Source organism: Dipodomys spectabilis, unplaced genomic scaffold, assembly GCF_019054845.1.
Source record: "Dipodomys spectabilis isolate Male_0828 unplaced genomic scaffold, ASM1905484v1 ptg000009l, whole genome shotgun sequence".
Lineage (NCBI taxonomy): Eukaryota > Metazoa > Chordata > Mammalia > Rodentia > Heteromyidae > Dipodomys > Dipodomys spectabilis.
Window position 1 is genome coordinate 16827276 of NW_024870686.1, and position 20467 is coordinate 16847742.

The 20467-nt window shown below is 42.2% G+C and overlaps 1 protein-coding gene across 2 annotated transcripts in view; it reads left to right on the forward strand.

Annotated features, from left to right (window-relative positions):
- The window catches only part of Acsl1 (acyl-CoA synthetase long chain family member 1), a 67567-nt gene that overhangs the window by 3683 nt on the left and 43417 nt on the right, over positions 1-20467 (forward strand). For both annotated transcript variants that reach the window (XM_042699833.1, XM_042699822.1), the window contains exon 2: positions 18048-18274. In XM_042699833.1, coding sequence (XP_042555767.1) covers positions 18080-18274 — 195 coding nt within the window. In that variant the 5' untranslated portion in view covers positions 18048-18079. The remainder of the gene's footprint in view (positions 1-18047; positions 18275-20467) is intronic.

A 20467-nucleotide genomic window follows, 5' to 3' on the forward strand; every position in this document is an offset into this window, starting at 1 on the left:
AGTGCTCTACCACTTGAGCCACAGCGCTACTTCCAGAAGCACAAGTTTTGATAATGTCATTTTAATCACCTAAGTCACACTGTGAACTTTTTCTATGTGGTCACATTTGTTTGAAGATTATTATATCACATGCTTAGTCTGTGGATATGCTTTATTTCTCCCTTCTTGTTGAATATTTATTAAGTTTAACACTTTACCAAGATTTCCTGTATACTCAGATATATATTTTTTTTAAGTTAAGATATGTTCTACTTTAAAACTCTTGAATGGATTGGAATGGACTGTCATGTGTTCTGGAGAAAAAGCTGTTAGCATAAGGATTGTGTGGTTTGCAAAGATAAATAGAAAGAAGTTAGAGTATCAAAAGAAGAAATATGGATTGCCTTCTTGGCTATTTCCTCCTTCTGGGTGGAATGTCTGATAAATATATTATCTACACATTTGCACAGTTTTGGCAGCTGTAGAAATTGGCACTTTCCCCTAAGGTTTGGTGTGAGGGAAAAGTCCATTTCCAGAAGGTCAAAATACCTGAACATCACTGATTAAGTCTTCTCTTCCAAGACTCAACTATCAGTTTTAAAACAGGCTAGAATTGCCACCAAAGTGGTAGCCACAGCCTGAGCAGGACCAGGAGTTTGGGACAGGAGAGGTGACCGTAGCAGCTAATAAATGCTGTTCTGAGTAATCTATAAGACAGGTCCTACTCATTCATACTCTTTTTAAAAAATGTCTTGTTATTATAAAAGTGATGAACAAAGGTGTTACAGTTAAGTAAGATAAAGAGTACATTTCTTTTTGTGCAATATCACCCCTTCCTCACTCATGCTTTCTAAAACATAAAGTTACCCACACTAGGATTTGAACCTTGGCCATCTGATTTCAGGGCCTGTGTTCTTAATTGCTTGACTTCACAACTCCTCTGGAGCTAGAAAATGCTCAATTCAGTTAGAGCTGGCAAGTTCCAGGCTACCCACCTGGTAACAAGACAGAGCAGGAGAAGTTCTCTTCTTTTCCCACTGTTTCATACTTCATTGTTCCTCTCGTTTACATTCCGTGTGTACACTCCTTTTGTACCACCCCCAAACTGAAAGAGACTTGATTCAGCTTAGTTCAATGTGTGATGAGATCATTTGCCACCTAGCCATGACTTTCTAGAGAATTAAAAAAGTAAAAGCTGGGGCTGGGAAGGTGGCTCCATGGTAGAGCGCTTGCCTTGCATGCATGAGGCCCTGGGTTCGATTCCTCAGCACCACATAAGCAAAAAGAAAAAAGCTGGAAGTGGTGCTGTGGCTCAAGTGGTAGATTGCTAGCCTTGAGCTGAAGAGCTGAGGGACAGTGCCCAGGCCCAGAGTTCAGGCCCCATGACCAGACCCAAAAAGAAAAAAAAAAGTAAAAGTCTTTGCCTGCCCTGGAACTTGGTCTTGTCAGCCTGCAGAATCGTTGGGCTGCATGACTAATACTGCAGGTGGCAGGAAGAAGAGAGTACAGGTGCAAATGGGCGCAGGCTCAGCACAGATAGAGCAGAGTACACTGCGTAGGAGATTGCCTTCATTGTGACACACAGGTTGCTTTCTGTTCTCTGCCTTGAGGCATTTTAAGCATACCCAGTAAGTTCTAGATCATGTTGAAAACTTGTAATAGATATCAAAATACAATTGCAGGCTTTCAGGGTCTGAAGGCATTGTATCATTCAGTGGTCTGAGCCTCTTTTTTTCCCCAGTGAAATTTTAGGCAATACTGGAAGGCATGTAATAATAACTCAAAGCAGGGCTGCTGTGGCTGCAGTGAGGGCTGGGTGTGAAATCCCAGCCCACACAGATGCTATTGATTTTTCTGTCTTTCTTATTACCTTTGAGACTCTTTAGAGCAAGCCCAAGCTCTGAGATAGCCCAACTCTCTCTGCTTGTAGGGAGAAAAAATGACTCAGCCTCTCTCTCTCTCTCTTTCCCTCTTTCTGTTTCTCTTTCTCCCTCTCTCTCTGCCCCTCTCCCTTTCTCCCTCTCTCCCTCTCCCTATTCCTCCCTCCCTCTCATCTCCCCCCACCTCTCTCTCTCTCACACACACACACACACATACACACAGAGGGAGAGAGGTTATTTCTGGGCCCAGTGCCTATTGAAGGAATATCTGGCTTTCAGTATTGTCCTTGACTTATGTCCTGAAATCTAGTCAGCCAGCCAGTTCAACTTAATCTAACTTACTCTCTATAACACTGCCCAACATATCTGTTTCTCTCTTTCATTCTCTTACCAACTAGTCTAGAGCCTGGTTTAAACATAAGTACCTTTTCTGAAACTGAGCTCTGATCAAATTCCCCCTGAACAGAAATGGCCAGGCCTGTTCTCTTTAGGCCCTCAGTCTTTATTTAGCTTGTCTGTTGCAGGTGCTTCCACAACCTGGCTTCAGCCTGCTGTTTCCCCACGTTTAGAGAAACCCAGGGCTTTATATTGTCTAATGATTGAAACTAGGATGGCCATATGCACCAACAAATGGGGTCCTGATAATAATATACATTGTACAGTCCGGGATTGCTTGTTCTACAAAGCTACATGTTATAGCTAAGATCAAGGCATTAAAAATCTCTAAAGCAAAACCTTTGCTTCAGTGAAATGAACTTGGTGTTCCAGAGTACAGCTTAGGGGTGTCTTTCCATGTGTGGTTTTAGGTATGATGAAAAGTCAGTGGCTGTAGGCTTTATAGGATGTGGGAGGGAAATGAGTATCAACTTCTAGATAATCTTACATAACTGTACTGTAGTCATTGCTTACCTGGTATCCCAGCTGGAAAAATGTACCTTGTTTCTGTGCCAGAAGTAAAGCAGTCAGATGACTCTTTGTTCCTCACATAAGACAGTTACCTGTACAGTGTCTTACATGAAGTTCTGTGGTATCCCAACATGTAGAGTTGACAATGACCTGGACCCTCAGAACTGAAGTCCAGAGCGTATGGCTGAGTGCCAAGAGCCCTAGGTTAGCCTCCGAAGATATTTATAGCCTCTGTTCTTCTCTCCTGTCAAAGGTCTGTAGTAAGTCTGGGGATGCTAACACCTCTCTAAACCTCAGGCAAGATGAGTGTCCTTGGCACTTGGGGTGTGGGGGCTGAAGCTCTGAGGTCCCTAGAACAGATCTACTGAGTAGTGACTAGTCTCAGTCTGGCATGACCCTGTGGCCTTTATTCTCCTTTCTCCAGGCCAGCTGGCCTTGTCCATTTGGCTTCTCATCTATGGCCAGGCACAGTTTGCAGAAATGCCCACTACAGCATATCATTTTCCTATCAGTGGTAATGGTTGAATATCTTCCTCTGTTTCTTCAGTATTAGAGGTTCTTTTGGCAGGCTCTTCTGCTACACTCTGCCATGCTGCTTCTGAGGTGCAGCTTACTTCCGTTGAGATCCTTATTTATTTATTCCCCTTATTATAAGTGGAAATTAATGGGGAATCCTGCCGGATAGGCTGCCCTTAGTGCTTAGGAATCTGACGGGAAGTCTACAAAATGGGCATCCATATGCTAAGCTCTGGTGGATCATGTTTGTGATTCTAGCTACTCAGAAGGCTGAGATCTGAGGATTCAGTTCAAAGCAGAGATTCTTATCTCCAATTAATCATCAAAAGGTTGAAAGTAGAGCTGTGGCTCAAGTGGTAGAACACCTGGTTGAACAAAAAATCCAAGGGTGAGCACTAGCCCATGAGTCCAAGCCCCAGCACTAGCATGCACACACACACACACACACACACACACACACAAAAGCACACACAAAACGGGATGTAGTCACCATGGGAGAGAGTTAGAACATGTATTAGGGTTGTGAGATTAGAAACTCTCTAGATATTTTTGCCTTCTTTTGAGTTAATATTTGTGTTTTATGATGAAAAATATTTGTAGAGTATGGATAGAGTTTGTAAACAAAAGAATTTACATATTAGGAATGTATTTAATGCTGGCTAGGATGTGTCATGACAAGTTCAGAGAGTCAGAACGTTCATTCATTCCTTTATTTCCACCAATATGGCTGGATGACATTTTTAGAAAGAAGACGACTCAATTTGTTAGAGGGGAATGGAAACTAAAATAGTTCTCTGGAATTAGGTTGTAGGATCTGATGTCGGAGAGTCAGTAAAATCCAGAATGGATTTTGCTTTTGGTTCCCAAATTTCACAACATAGAAGGCAAGATGGACTTGATTTTCTCTCTTGTTCTCTACCATATCTTCCAAGCTGTGCTTGGCACACGGTGAACAATGGATATTTGTCAACTGAATATATGAAATGTTTTCTTGTATGTCAATTCAATATTATGGTGGATAGGCTGCTTCAGTCAGTATTTAAGTTGGCTTCCTTTGTTGAGAATTTTTGGCAGTTTTCAGAATACAGTATAGGCTTACAGGTCCATGAACCAATCTCTTTCTTTCTTGTCTATCCTTCCTTCCTTCCTTCCTTCCTTCCTTCCTTCCTTCCTTCCTCCCTCCCTCCCTCCCTCCCTCCCTCCCTCCCTCCCTCCCTCCCTCCCTTCCTTCCTTCCTTCCTTCCTTCCTTCCTTCCTTCCTTCCTTCCTTCTTTCCTTCCTTCTTTCCTTCCTGTTTGAATTTCAGGTCTCACACTTATAGGCAGCAGCTACGCCTCCAACCTTGTTTTTCACTGTTTGTTGTTGTTGTTTGCCAGTTCGTGGGGGTTGAACTCAGGGCTTAGACTCTGTCCCTGAGCATTTTTACTCAAGGCTAGTATTCTACCACTTTGAGCCACAGCTCCATTTCTGGTTTTTGAGTGGTTAATTGGAGATAAGATGTTCATGGGGACTTTTCTGCCTGTGCTGGCTTTGAACCACGATCTTCAGATCTCAGCCTCCTGAGTAGCTAAAATTATAGGCATGAGCTACCAGAGCCTGGCTGTTTATTTTTGAGAGAATATGAGCATATATCATTTCCTGCTTGAGTTATACCTGAGATCAACCTGCCATGTTCCCAATATGGTAACCAGCATGCATCACTGGCCCACCTCTCAGTTGAGAAGGGGACTTTGGAACTTTTCTACCTAGGATGACCTCAAACTATGATCTTCCTAATCTTAACTTCCCAAGTAGCTAGGATTATAGGTATGAACCATCTGCACTCAGTTCACAAATGGTTTCTTGAATTGTAAAGTTAATAGAGCTGTTGGTAGTTTGGGATTTGCTTTATAAAACAATTTTAAGTGGATATAATTAATTTAACTATTACTAAAGTATGAGTCATATCTAAAGCTAAAGTTGGGGTGATGGGTATATTGTAGTTTTATTATACTGTGTCTGCTATTGAATAGGTATGGAAATTTTTACAATAAACTTTTTTTTTTTTGTCAGTTATGAGGGGTGAACTCTGGGCCTGGGCACTGTCCCTCAGCTTTTCAGCTCAAGGCTAGTGCCCTACCACTTGAGCCACAGCACCACTTCTGGCTTTTTTCTGCTTATATAGTCCTGAGGAATCGAACCCAGGGCCTCATACATGCAAGGCAAGCACTCTACCACTGAGCCAACTTCTCAGCCCTAATAAACTTACTTTTAAATAAATGAAATGAAGATTCAACCCTACTGTCATCTTGTCCAGTCAACAATGGCCAGACTGGACCATCTTTTTCTTCTTTCTCTCATTAAATACTGGGTCTTCGTTCTGTCATCTTTTGTAACTTGTTAGAGTAGCTTTTTCTTTTTCCAGCTTCTTCTGGGCCAGTCACTTCTTGTGACAGTTACCTGAACTCTCTGGGTAATTTTAGCTCAGGCTCTATACTTCTCTTACCCCCTCCCCATACAAATTGCAAAATCTGGGTCTGTTTCACTTGTTTCTTCTTCTACATGTCCTTGAAAGACTCTTCAGTCCTGAGGAAGCTTACTGAAAAATTATGGATTTCATTTCCTTCTGGTTTTAAAGTAACAACAACCTTGTTGCAATCTATATATTAATAAAAAAAAAAAAAACACCAAAGAGGATGGTGTCTCCAACCTCATATATCCCTACCCTTGCCTCTCTGGTTAGAAGTCTTTGTATCTGTACTTTTCCCATCTATTCTGCTAAGCCATTTTTCTGATTTTGAACCACTCTGAAACCTTGATCTATTTTTAAGAGGTGTAAGTAACCCTACCCAACCTTATGTCCTCTTCAGCCACCTTATCCAGGTCATGGCTATTTGATAGTTGTGACCTCTGTGAGCCACTGGGCTCCTTGAGGACAAGGACTAGGTCTGTTCTTCTCTGTTCCCCAACAAGCCTAGATCAGGCTAGCCAGCGCCCAAGAGATCAATGAACTACACTCCCCCAGCCAAGAGCTAGTCTCCAGCAGTTGGTCTCTCCCAAGTTGACAAGAATGCATCCTGGGAGAGAGAAGCTGTCTCCCTGGCTCTGACTTGTGAGCTAGCTACAGGTCCCTGACCCACCCCTGCCTGCCTCCTTGCCAGCCTCCACCTCCTTGCACCCAGCAAGGTCTGACTTTTGTGGTTATCTCCCTACCCCCACCTGTTTCTGCCTGTTTAGACTTGGCCTGGTTCCACTTGGGCTGTCTACACAGCCCTCTTCCAGCCTCTGACCCATAGAGTTTTCCCCTTGCCAGATGCCTGCAGCCCCAGGCCCTCCAGTGCTCTTCTGAGGCTCTCGCCCTCTGTGTGCCAACCTGGCTTACCTCCTGCAGGTGCGTTTGGCTTCTCGGATCTCCTGAACTAGTTTGTGCTGAAAGCACAGAAAACGTTGCCAGTACTTTATCCTCATGGTAACGACTTTCTGTTTGCAAAGAACTATGGAGAATTTTTTATTCCCTGCCATTTTCAGAATATTGTTTATTTTGATTGAGGTCTGCCTGCCTCCTCCCCCCAAAGATTCTTATTTGGAAGTGGCACCCATACCAAATCAGAGGCTAGGCAGGGCCCAACACAGGCAGACAGTGAAGGCTTAGATATGTGTTTTCTGGGAGAGGTTTATAGTCCATCTGTCATTCTTTAATAAGAACAGGTTTCCACCCTAAATCCTTTGTAGAGCAAGTGGGAAATACATAAATACAGAGGTACATTAATGGACTTAGCCTACTTATATCTCATTTATCTTAAGAAATACTTTTAAAATATGATTAGTGGTTACTATGGTAAATTTCATAGTGTATATTTACCCCAATAAAATGAAAAAATAAAGCTGAATATTAAACAATGATAAAATAGTAATGCTAGCCACATAGGTCTACCACATAGAACTGATGGCCATTAACACTGATTATTTTCTTTCTCTGTCACTGTTACTTGGGGATCCTAAGTATAGGTAGAGTCCTGCTGATTTGCAAGAGTCACCTGGTTTTCCTTTACTTTTTCTTGGAGATGTTGCCATGGTATTTCTAAGGGAAGGGGGTGTGGCTCTCTTCTGTTTCCACCCCTTTCTGCCCACATAGGCAGAGGTTTGCCTCATTATTGTGTAGCTTATCAGGGACACAATCAGTACCTGGAACAGGCTCTTTGGCATTTAAGTCTAGGATTCTTTTCCATGTTTCTGTTCTGTTTCTTTCAGTCATTACCACTGGAAGATACTGGCTTTGTACAAAGCATCTGGGAGAATCCTAGGACTTAGGTCCCTTATCTGTGTGATGTTTCTCAAATGAATGGACCTCATGTTCAGTTTTGAGGTCCTAAGTAGAGAAGTACCTATCTAACTGGAGTCCAGCCCTGGCCATTGAAACAGGACATGGGACCCCTTTTCTTTTTAGCTGTTACTTCAGTGTTTACTTTGTGGTTCTATTTTATCAGATTATTTTAGTGGCAAGAGGAATTTGATTTCCTTCTTTAGCTATTACAATAACAGGTTCTACTTGTTTTGCCTAATACCCCGAGACCATGGTGTCATAGTCTTCAAAATACAGTCTTGTCAGCATAATTATGACTCTTCCCTGGGTTGAATGTCAGCTGAAATAACATGCCTTATTTGGGATCCACAGAATTTTCTTCTGTTTTGTTTCCTGCAGAAGAGTTGGACCAGTTCACCAAACAGGTGACCTTGTCCCCAACTAAAGCTATACTGATAACTATATTTGTTCTGTTCAGGCCCACTTCCTCCTCTAGCCCTTATAATAAAACTTCGCTGCCTTGCCATGACATATATACAGAAATTATGGAGCAGTTTTAAATCAATGTTTGAAGACAAATGGCTTTTGAAAGGAGACTTTGCTCTTACAGGCATCTCAATAAGCACTAACCTTCCTTGCCCACACAAAGGCTTTCATGTGACCAGAAGGTGGTTCACCAGGCCCATCCATCTTCCCAGATAGATTTCCACAACAGGTCTTTTTTGTATCTGTGTTAAAGAGAGGAGGGAGGAGAGTTACATGGGCTGTTTGTTTGCTTATTAGTTTGCTCTGGAGAATGTTGGGCAGGTCCTGTTGCCAACATTCCTTACATCTCCAACAACCACCTGCCCAGCAGTCCGTGTTTGGGGAATATTCTCACCACCAATCCTCCCATGGTACTGCAGTGCTAAGAAGAAATCTGGCCTGTTTCTTGGGTTTGTTGGAGAATTCTCTCTTCTGTCATAGAAAACTCAGCTATAGACTAGGGAGGCCATCCTTGGGAAGCTGATACACCCAAAAGCATCATGTAATGGGAAAGAAAATAGTTTACGTAGCCTTTATGCTATTGTCTGCTAGCTCCCTCCCCTATTGTTGTTTCCTCCCTTCAGTACATGGGTTCACAGCAACTCTGATGGAAGGGGGATGGGCAGAGAAGAGGAAGAAGGTTACTAGGGTTTAGGGTTGCTTTGAATGCTCTTTCCTCTTCAGAGAACCACTGTTCTATAAATACACCCTCCAGCAGCTTGGTGTAGGGAAACGGTCAGAATCACAGTGGTTCATTCATGACTCAGTAAATATTCATGAAGTACCTGTTTTGAAAGACTTTGTTAAGCACCAAGGGCAATAGGAGAGAGGAGCAGCTATATTGGTATTAAGTTTCACTCATCATAAATTTAAAATAGTAAAACAGGAGGTGCCCGAGTATTGTTAGAATTCAGTGGAAGGACTAAGGATACTTACTGAGGGCGTCCTGTAAGAATTCATTAAAAGAAGTGACCCTGGACTGTTTGGATGACATGTTGATATCATAAACAGGGCCAAGGAAGAGGATCCAGGCGAGAGGGAGATGCAGAACAGGTACAGAGAAGAAGGGCATGGGGTGTGGGAGAGGGCAGGCATGCCAAGGAGGAAGTGAGGCCACATGCCCTGTACTTTGTGTCCCCAATGCTGTGCTGAAGTAGGGAGCCAGTGGGGAGCCTGTCCAGAGAAGCATATGGTGACCCCAGAAGTTTCCTTCTGCATCGGAATGAAGATTTTTCAGGACCTTGGAAAGTGGGGCTGGCAGCTCACCAAGCACCTTCCGTCTCTCTTCACTGTCTCACTATCCATTCTCCCAGGCCCAGAAACTTGGATCCTTAATTCCTTATCGCCCCCATTTACATCCACTTGGTTACCAAATGCTGACTTGTTTATAAAGGACTTGAAATTTTTTTAACTCTAAAACATACCTAACAACGTTTACTATTGTAACTATGTTTAAGTGTTCAGTTACACAATGGTGTTAAGTATATTTGCAGGGTTGTATAATGATTACCATTCTCTCCCCAGAGTTTTCATCATCCCAAACAGAAACTGTCCATTAGGCAATAACTCTGATGTCTCCACTCCTCCTCCCCAACCACCTCTCTTCTACTTTCTGTTCATTGCTCCCTCCTAGAAATGAGCTTGTACAGTACTTGACCTATTTCACATAACGTACTATTTTCATGATTCACCCATGTCACCGTGTTATGGCATCTATCCATATTTTCTTCCTATGATAGACTGAATTCTAGCCCACTGTATGTGTATATAGCACTTGGTTTATCACCTATTTGTTGATGGGCATGTGGGTTCTTTTAAGTCCTAACTGTTTATAGTAACTGTGTATTGGGCTTTTTGTCATAATCATCTTCCACCTCTGTCTAGATCTGAATGCCTTGTGTATCCCTTGATTCTCAAGGGCCACAGGCTTTGGCTTCACACCTGGGCTCTAGTATTTTCTTGTGTGGAGCATGGGTAAGATGTGTCACTGCAGTCTCTTGTTCTTTGAACTGAGGCAGTAACACTCATGCAATAAATAAAAGCTGTGATGAAGAGCACTTTAGGCCATGTATGTGATTGCATAGAACAGTGCTGAACACAGTAAGCCCTTAATGAACGGTGGCTCATAAGGACTCATAGCTCAGCTGATCTCTTAACAGCCTCCTTCCACACTCCCTTCTACTTTGACTTCACCATTTGTTCCAGAATATAGTAGGGAGTTGCTTTCCTGGTCTTGTTTCTGTCCCTTTAGCATGGACTGAAGTTCTCTTAGGCTGAAGTCACCCTTTGAGGACTGTTTTGGCTTGTGCTTTTGCCTCACAGAGTAGCTTTCCTTGAAAGTCACGATTTCATTTACACTTACTAATTTGTTAGCTGTTCATATAAGTATTTGTGTTGGGTGTTTTATTTCCAAATCTCTAGAACAGATCTGGAAGTCTCTTTTCAGTTTGTACCCACATCTGAATAATGTAATAATCCGTGAACCCCAACGTAAAAGGACTCTTTCAAACATCAAGTGGAGAAGGCACCTCATTTTGAAAAGTCTCTGCCAATTTTAGGTCCTTGTGGAGGCAAGACAACTGAATCTGGTTTCTTCTAAGGCAAAGAAATTTAACACCAACTAGGTATTTCTTAAAGAGTTTGACTTTACAAAGGCAAGTGTTGAATACTACTACAGAAAGCTTTTTGATTTTTTTTTTTTTTTTCTGGTACTGGGGCTTGGAACTTAAGTTCTGGGTGCTGTCCCTAAGCTTTTTTGCTCAAGGCTAGCATTCTACCACTTGAGCCATAGCCTCCATTTCTGGAAATTTTTTGCTGGTTAATTAGAGATGAGAGTCTCACAGAGTTTCCTGCCTGGGCTGGCATGGATCCACAGTCCTCAGATCTCAGCCTCCTGAGTAGCTAGGATTACAGGCATGAGCCACCAGCATCCAGCTAGAAAGCTTTTTAAAACCAGTTAAAAAGCAATAAAGGATAAGGTGTGGTTATATGGATATGATCATAGGACAAAACTTCACTGTTCTAATATTAAAAACTGTTTTTGTGGTTTGAAATTTTTTTCAGTAGTTACTATGTATGTGACTTTAAAAATACTTCAACTTAAATGGAAGAAATGCATAAATATGTTCTCCAGAATATTGTTGATGCCTCAAAATGTGGCCTTAAGGAGACCGAGGACCTTGTTTGAAAAAATATTAGTTTTAGAAAGCAGTAATTTATTTTGTCGTGTGGCTTAGATGTATATAGAGCTTGATGAATCAGGAAACTGCTTTGCCTTTTCAAGTTGGGCATGCTATGTTTAGGTTCTTTTATTTGAGAGGAGGCATATATGATAGTTGTGACCTATGGCCATTATGAATGGGTGGGGGATGCCTTTAATCTTAAAACTTACTGTTCAAAGGTTTGTATCCTACTTTTCTCCTAATAACTTTAGATGAGATTAGTAAGGAGAGGGTGTAAGTGTACAAATAATTTATGAACTGAAGTTTATAAATATAAGGCATTTCTGGCAAGTTTTCGTGGAAATGGCTCCCTTTAATGGAAATGAAAAAGCCTGGGCCTAGGGGTAGTTATATGTAATGGAGAAGAAAAGCCCTAGGGTGATGGGCAGGGATACCTCTGTGGAACCCCTGGCATATTTGGGCACCTAATCCCAGTTACCACATCTTCTCATGCCACAGTGAGTTGGGCCAAGGGTAGCAAGGGTTGCAGAGCCTTCCTGTGTGGGGTGAGGTTTGGATCTCGACCTCTACCTCTCCTCTAGCTTGGGAGACTTACATCTCTTTGGGACCTCTGTTATTCTCCTCTCTCGAGGGACAGGCCAACTGCTCTTTTGGTTTTAGAGACGATGGCTTAAGCAAATCTAGCTTTAGGTGATTTGCCAGCCAGGGTTAAGGAGCATGCATCCAACAGTTTTGGAGTAGCAAATTGAAAGAGCAGCAAATGGCCTGACTGCTGCTCTCTTGTTCTTCCCAGAGGCCTGAGCTCTGCCCAGCTAGCACAGGACAAAGGGGGCACTTTCAGCCTTCTGTAAATAGCCTATTGTACAAGGGGAGGAGGTGGGGCGAGGAATGGCAGCATGGTGCCAGCTTGGCTTGTTGCATTAAGGAAAGATGGCAGGATTTTTTCATTTGCTGCTGCCCAGGCAGGGAAACTATTTATGTGGGTTTGTTTGTGGTCTGCGTTCCGAGTGCAGCATTCCAGCAAACTGCTGTTATTCAGCTTGACGCAAACTTGAGGAACTTCACAAGAAGGTGCATGTCCAGAGCACCTGTTTCTTGGCTTATAGATGAGAAGGAGAAAATAAAATGTTAACGTAAGTAAAAAGTTTACAGAATTGTAGTCTCTGTGTGTATGTGTATGCGTGTGCACGCATTTGTGTGTGTCCTTAGAGAATGGTGTCCTTGTGTACCACCTCTGGCTCTGAGCCACCTTCCTTATAAAGCAAGTTCAGGGGTGAGAGGTGAACTTTTGCGTACACTGGGCACTGAAGCCACTATGCAGAGATCCAGGTGATAGCACTTATGTAAGCTACTGAGAGTTTAGATGAATTTCATCTGAGACTGTCATCAGAAACTGTTACTGCTAGAAGGACCCATGGCACCTAGTCTCACAGTTAGTGAGTGTTCCAGCTGAGGTTAGGAATCACACGGAGATAGAATTTTGAGTTAGATGAGGGTCTCCACCCTGACCAATACCTTGAAGAAGCCTTTTGCTCCTCTGCCATTGGTTTTCTCCCTATCATTTTGCTATTGTGATATTCATTAAGAATTCAGGATGGGAAAGCTCCTTAGAATGGCAAAGAAATGCTGCTTGTGTTGTTAGCAATTTACCCAAAGCTTGGATGAAGAGGTAAGATTTTCATTTTCGAATAGTCATGCCATCCAGGACCTATTACCCTGCCCTGCTGTGGTTGCTTCTACTAGAGCTACCTCTGCTCTGTTTGTTTGTTGTTGTTGTTATTTTTGCTCAACCTGGGACAGATTTCCTTAGCAGTTGTCACATCCCTTTGTCATTCTGTGGTTTCTGACTTCACTTTATAGGCAGTTCAAAAGGCCCAGCCCAGGACCCCTTTTTGTAAGGAGTTGGGGAGGAGGAGAAGCGAGTTGTCAGTAGAGTGGTGTTGCTACTGAGATTACTGGCTTCCTAAGCCTGTAAGCCACGGGAATCATATTCTGAGCAATAAGCAGCATCATTTATGAATCTGGGCTGTAAACTCTCCTAGAGGAAATTTGCTTTTGAGAGGATTTAAAAAATTCCAATTCGCAATAACTAGTATACGTCTAGGACAAGCAGAAAAGGTCAAAAGCTATTTATATATGACCATATAAGATGATGCTAAATGAAATGAACCCCAAGATAGGTATACAAGAGGTTTTTTTCTTTGTTACTGTTGTTTTTAATGTACTATATACTATGTGATTTTTTCTCTTTGTATGTCCTTCCCCCATGGTATACCCCCTGTTTTCACTGTATTTGATTCCAGTGTATATACATTTTTCTAATTTCGGGAGAGGAAGGGAAATAACAAAATGCTGAAACAAGGATACAGATTTACCCATTGTAACAAGGAGATGTACAAGACACTATGTTGAAAACGAACTTTACAACTAATTGGGGGGGGGGGGAGAAGGAGATGGGGAGGTGGGGAGGGAAGGGATTATAGGGGGTAACAATGCTTGATAGTAAATGTACTCATTACCTTACTCATGTAACTGTAGCCCCTCTATACAGTATTTTACAATAAGAAAAATATATTTAAAAAATTCAAATAAGGGGCTGGGAAGGTGGCTCAGTGGTAGAGCGCTTGCCTTGCATGCATGAGGTCCTGGGTTCGATTCCTCAGCACCACATAAGCAGAAAACAAAGCTGGAAGTGGTGCTGTGGCTCAAGTGGTAGAGTGCTAGCCTTGAGATGAAGAGCTGAGGGACAGCGCTCAGGCCCAGAGTTCAGGCCCACAACCGGAACCAAAAAATAAATAAATAAAAATAAAATTTTAAAAATTAAAATAAGAACAAAATTGAAATGAGACCAAAATCTATCTCTGAGTTTTAGCCATTTATTAGCAAGTACATGAGTCTTAATACTTATTAAGAGACCTATTTGGACTTAATATCAAAGCATGGTGTTTATATTTACATACAACATATAAAGCTAGTAATCATACCTAATTTTCTTCCAATGTAGGTCTACCTCCATTGTTAAATACCCAGGTGGTTTTTCCTTAATAGCAGAAAAAGTAAAGGCAACAGATTTTTGATACTACCAGTTTCATACAGAAGAGTTACACATAACCAAGTGAGATATTGTCTTATTGCAGAGACTTATCATCTTTTGATTGGCAGCATTGGCCAGTTTGCTCAGTGAAGTTGATTTGCAGCCTGTTACCTGGCTGCCAGCTAAGAGGATGAATTAAACTGCTGTGGCTTGCCTTACAACCCACTAAATGGAGGAATTTGGCTGGCTTTAAATGCTGAGCAATACAGATTAGTATCTAATAAAGTGCTGTTGTATGTGTGCTGTTAAACATGTAATGTTCTGAAATGGTTTTTCTGTGTTGTGTTTTATTTTTGTTTTTGTTTTTTTAAGATTCAGCTTCCCAGACTTTTTAAACTTTCTTAGTGTAATGCAGTTTATAGCTTGGTGGCTGCTGCTACTTAAAATAGACAAGTTTAATCCCTGTGCATGACTATTTGTTTTGAAATAACTTGTTTGGTAGCCTCACTCAGGGATGAAATTCTGTTGAATAGCCGCTGTAAATTCCCATAATGTAGGTTTTATGGAAATTACTGCAGGGGCTTTAGGGAGTGTAGATAAAGGGGGTGGTGTTTGGGTGAGGGGTGGAGAATCCCTATTCATACTAGGAGTGCTGAGGGTAATGAAGACAAGTAGCAGGTAATTAGAGGGCAAGATTAGTTTTCCCATTAAATTGTGTGTGTGTGTGTGTGTGTGTGTGTGTGTGTGTGTGTGTGTGTGTGTTTGCATGCCAGTACTGGGGCTTGAACTCAGAGCCTTGACTTTGTCCTTTGTTTTTGTGCTCAAGTCTCTACCACTTGAGCCGTAGCTCTACTTCTGCTTCTTGCTGGTTAATTGGAGATAAGAGTCTCATAGACTTTCCTGCCCTTGCTGGTTTCAGATTTCAGTCCTCAGATCTCAGCTTCCTGATTAGCTAGGATTATAGGCATGAGCCACCAGCACCCAGTTGCACATTAGATGTGTAAGGTTGTTTGTGTTTGCAGAGTTGTGGTGCTGTTTGGCTACCTGACTGTGTATTCCAGTAGGATCTAGTCTCTATTTGTCAGCTTATCCTTGAAGTCTCTTGCAGAACTTGGATGGATCTATCTCTTAATCAGAAAAGCCTTTTCCAAGACCTGGCAGACCTTGCTGGTTTAATTTTGTCTTTCCCACTAAGTGGTCAGTTCATTAGAAGCTGGGACCCTATCCTTGGCAACACCTTCCCATTTTCTATGTGTTGTTTCTGGGCACTGGGATGTACCAGGTGACCAGAGTAGCTGAGTTTCTGTGAATGTCTCTTGAGAGAAAGTCTGCTGTGAATACTTCCCCTAATCTGTTTCTTTCTGGGCTGTCTCTTCTTTGGACATACAACAACCCAACATCCCAGCCTTCATGTCAAGGGGCTTAAAAGAAATGTGCCATTGTCTTTTCTCATTGGGAAGCTGAGCAGAAAGAAAACAGTGTCTGTTTGCAGTATTGCCCCCAGCAGCCACACTCACTGAAGCAGGTCCCTGCCCATGGGTGGAGCAATGGGGTGACTCCAGTCCCAGCTCCTCATTGGCCCATCCTCCACCTTCTGCTCTCCTGAGAAGTCAGGGATGGATTTGTCTGCTAGTTACCTTTAGCCCAGTGGGCAGCAGCATGGGACTCACATGTGACTAATGCCCTGAAAGACCTTGGCAGGCCGGTAAGCGCCAGCTGAGCTCCTCTAGCCCCTGCCCCACCCCCAGCCTTTCTGCCCTTTTCTCTGTCACCAAGCAGTCAGCTGTTGGTGGCACAGAGGGTGAGTGACTCTGTGTTGGTGCCTTCTCTGTAGTTATGACCTGAAGACATTTGCTTATCTGTTCTTTATCTGTTGTCCTATTAATTCTGTGTGTGCATATGTGTGTGTGTGTGTGTGTGTGTGTGTCTGTGTGTGTCTGTGTCTGTGTGTCTGTGTCTGTGTCTGTATCTACTTAACCTGGGCTGAGGTGGTAACACAAGATTGAATGATTCAAACAAATGCATTATGCCCTTATTGGTCAGTAAAAGCAGCTTGATATTCTGCTACTCTGTGAAAGTAACTAATAGTATAGATTTACATTTAAACAAAAGATTTCTATGTTTCCCAAAAGAACACTCTTTTTCAGTCTTGTGACCTAGCCATTAAAAGGAATATGTAGCAAGCTACACACAGATGCCATCTGATCTACAGTATGGCTGGAACCCTCCTTGTTGCTTGCCAAGGAGTTGTTGAAAAAAAGCCTCTCAGCTGATTTGCTCTGAGTTACTTCCCTTTTGTTCACAGATTATAAATCAATAACTTTCTAATTAGAATTGAGTTAAAAAAATCTGGATGGCACATTTGCTGTTTTGGAATCACCTGTATATAAATTGTCTGTAAATTTATCTAATTTTATTCCGCATGTTTTGAATCCTTTCTTATGTGTAAACTGTGGATAAACATGGCTTATCACTAGCTGAGCAACCTGCCATGGTGCGTTGAGAACACATCAGGGCATTGGTAGAGGAAACAACAACATTTAACATTTGTTTTGCACCTGGTGGTATGTGACACCAACTTTATGTAAATCATTTGATAGTCCTAAAAGCCCACTGAGGGTTCATCTCCATTTGTACAGATGCAGACTGAGATACAGAGGGCAGTATGCTTTGTCTTACATCATATAGCTAATAAGTCAGAGAGTCAGGATTTGGCTCCAGAATTTAAGACCTTGAATACCATGCTATACTCTCTCTCAAACACTATTCTATAAGCTCTCTAGGTATCTGGTAGGCAGGTTAAAATATATGCATACTAATTCATTTATATTTTTATTTGAGATACAATATCTGGGGGGAGGGGATGTAAAAGCAACTGACCTAATTAGAATAGCCAACTGAGTCCTCCAGCATTTGTATGCATATTGTGTGGTATGAAGATTATTAGGAAGGGCTGGGCATGCTGGATACATGCTTGTAATCTCAGCTACTCAGGAGATGGAGTCAGGAAGATTGTGGAACAAGGCAAGCCCAGGCAAAAAGTTAGCAAGACCCCATTTCAGCCAGTAACTAGGTGTGGTGCTCTGTGCATGTAATTCCAGCTATGCAGGATGCATAAGTAGGAGGACCATGGCTCAAGACCAGCCCCAACCAAAAATATAAGACTATTGAAAAAACGCTGGGGATGTGGCTCAAATGGTAGAGTAGCTGTCTGGCAAGTGGAAAGCTCTGAGTTCAAACACCAGGACAGAAGGGTGGGGTCAGAGGGGAGGAGTGAGCAAGCATGTACAAGTGCTGGGAAGGTGAGAGAAAAGTGTTGAAACTTAGACAGTCTGTTTTACCAGTTGGGGAACTTGTTCTGAGATCTGTCAGAAAATATAGCTGAGAGTCCTTAGGTGGGTTGGACAGGTTTGTTTTGTTTCATGTCACTCTTATCTCTATTAGCTTTGGTAATGTGAATTGAATGTATTTGATTAGATGAAAGAGAACAAAGTTCCATTTATTTGAGTATTTTGTGGTAAGAATTCTACACAAGTAAAGTCCTTTTAATGTGGTTAATGAAAACATTTTTCTAAGGCAAGATAATGGAGAAAGGGGACAAAAATGAATTATGAAGTGCTTTCAGAAACATGAAATTTGACATCTAGGAGGAGACCTGGTCTGTGGAGTTAATGTCTTGATTAATCAGTCTGAAGAGCGCTCTAAGTACCCAGAGTGAATGTACCATTCTTCTCTTCTTGCAGAACTTGGCTTAAAGAAGCACCAGCACAGGACCATGCAGGCCCACGAACTGTTCCAGTATTTTCGGTTGCCAGAACTGGTTGACATCCGTCAATACATGCGCACGCTTCCCACCAACACACTCATGGGCTTCGGAGCTTTTGCAGCACTCACCACTTTCTGGTACGCCACGAGGCCCAAGGCCCTGAAGCCACCATGCGACCTCTCCATGCAGTCAGTGGAAGTGGCGGTAAGTAGAGGGCCGGTGAGGAGGAGGACAGTAGCCTCTGAGCTTTCTCTACATCTCCCCTCACTCATTGAACCCCATCAGAGTGGTACATGGATAAAGATCACAATCAAAATCAAATATTTGTTTGTAGTTGTTGATGACAGTAGAGAGACATGGGAGCCAAGACACAGAGCTGAAAGACCAAGGGTGCGGGCAGGCTGATTGTCCACAGTCACACAGAACATTCGCAGAAGTCACACTGAGCTTGTAAGCCTGGGCCAGGCTCTGTGGTAGTCACGCAAGATTCCACCAGAGGAAAAACACTGTGCAGAGTCCCTGGCTTCACAGGTGTAATATCCCAGCAAGAAAGAGAATGACCACATGTACAAAAAGAAGACAGTTGGTGGTACACTGGATACTTAGAGCTGATATGTAGACTGTGGTGAGGGACTCCTGAATTTCTAGAGTAGGAACTTGCCTGAATAACGTGGTTACAGCTGTTAGGATAGGACAGGAAGAAAGAACAACCAAGAGGCATCTGAGCTTGTATCATTGAGGGTGAGGATTGCATGTGGCCTGGGCAAGGTAAAGACATTTAGCCAGAGTGTCTGACTAGGGCTTATTTGGTGGGATGGCATAAGGAAACCACAGGACCCTCGGAGGATATTTCCTTAGTGTTCCTTTTCTATTTTTCCTTCCTTTCATCTTTTTCAAGGCATATTAAACACACACACACACACACACACACACACACACACACTCTTTCTCTCTCTCTCTCTCTCTCTCTCTCTCTAAAAACCATCACTTGTTGAAAAGATGAAGAAGCCCAGTTCTCAGTAGTGCTCTGACTCTTCACCTACTATTTGCTTTGCAGGGGAAACCTGCTTAGGTCAGAATTTATTTTTAGCATTTATTTTTAACACAGAAGGAGCTGTGAAACACAGACCTGCCTCATTTATTCTTTCAGATGGGAATATGAAGGAGCCTTGATAATCAGCTTTTTGGAATTCAAAAGTTTAGTTTAGTTTTGGTTATTAGAGTTTTATAGTTGGTTTTGTCTTGTTATTATAAAGGTGATATACAGAGGGGTTACAGTTACGTAAATCAGGTAAAGAGTGCTTCTGCTATTTGTATTTCTGTTTCTTGCTTGGATAATGTTACCCCTTCCCTCTCTCCCAGTTTTTCCCTCTCTTTTTTAGTTGTTTTTTTTTAAGTTCCTTGGATTCACTCCTATGAAATTATTTTCGTTCTTGCTTTTGATTTGACAATACTGAGGCTCAAACTCAAGGTTCCATACTTAGTAGGCAGGTACTTTACTGCTTCAGCCACACCCTTGGACCTTTTTGCTTTTATTATTTTCAAATAGGGTCTTACATTTATGCCCAGGCATGCCTAGACCGTGATCTTCCTGTTTGCACTTCTCCTGTGGCTGGGATGATAGGCACATACCACAATACCTAGCTTTTTATTAGTTGAGATGTGTCTCACAACTTTGAAGCTTAGGCTGGCCTTAAACCATGATCCTTCCTATCTCTGTCTCCTGAGTAGCTAGGATTAGAAGTATAAGACTCTATACCTAGCCTAAATTTTTTTTTTTGGGGAGGGGGAGAGGGGTCCAGTTGTGGGGCCTGAACTCTGGGCCTGGGCACTGTCCCTCAGCTCTTCAGCTCAAGGCTACCACTTGAGCCACAGCACCACTTCTGGCTTTTTTCTTTTTGCTTATGTGGTACTGAGGAATTAAACCCAGGGCCTCATACATGCAAGGCAAGCGCTCTACCACTGAGCCACCTTCCTAGCCCTAGCCTAAATTCTTAAAAATGCAAAGATATGTCCATTTAATACATGCCAGGAATAAATATATATAAACATATACATTTATATATATAAATAAATTGAATTATTGCTGGGAAAAGTGAGTCCTTGTACCTTATTGAGAAGGTAAAGGTACCTTAATCCTTCACCTGAGGTAAACACAGGTGTGAAGATTTGGCATTCCTTTTCTTCTGCAGAGAGTATGGTACACAGTCCATTTTAGATACTCACAACTTAACAGAACTGTTAGAAATGCCGAATTCTTATTATATGAGAAATCATGGGTGACAATTGCAGTGCATCTCAGCATGAAGTCATTGTGCCTTATTGAAATAATTATAGATGTTGCCATCAGAACAGCTTTAACACTACACGTAGCTGAAAGGAAACTAAAATTTATCA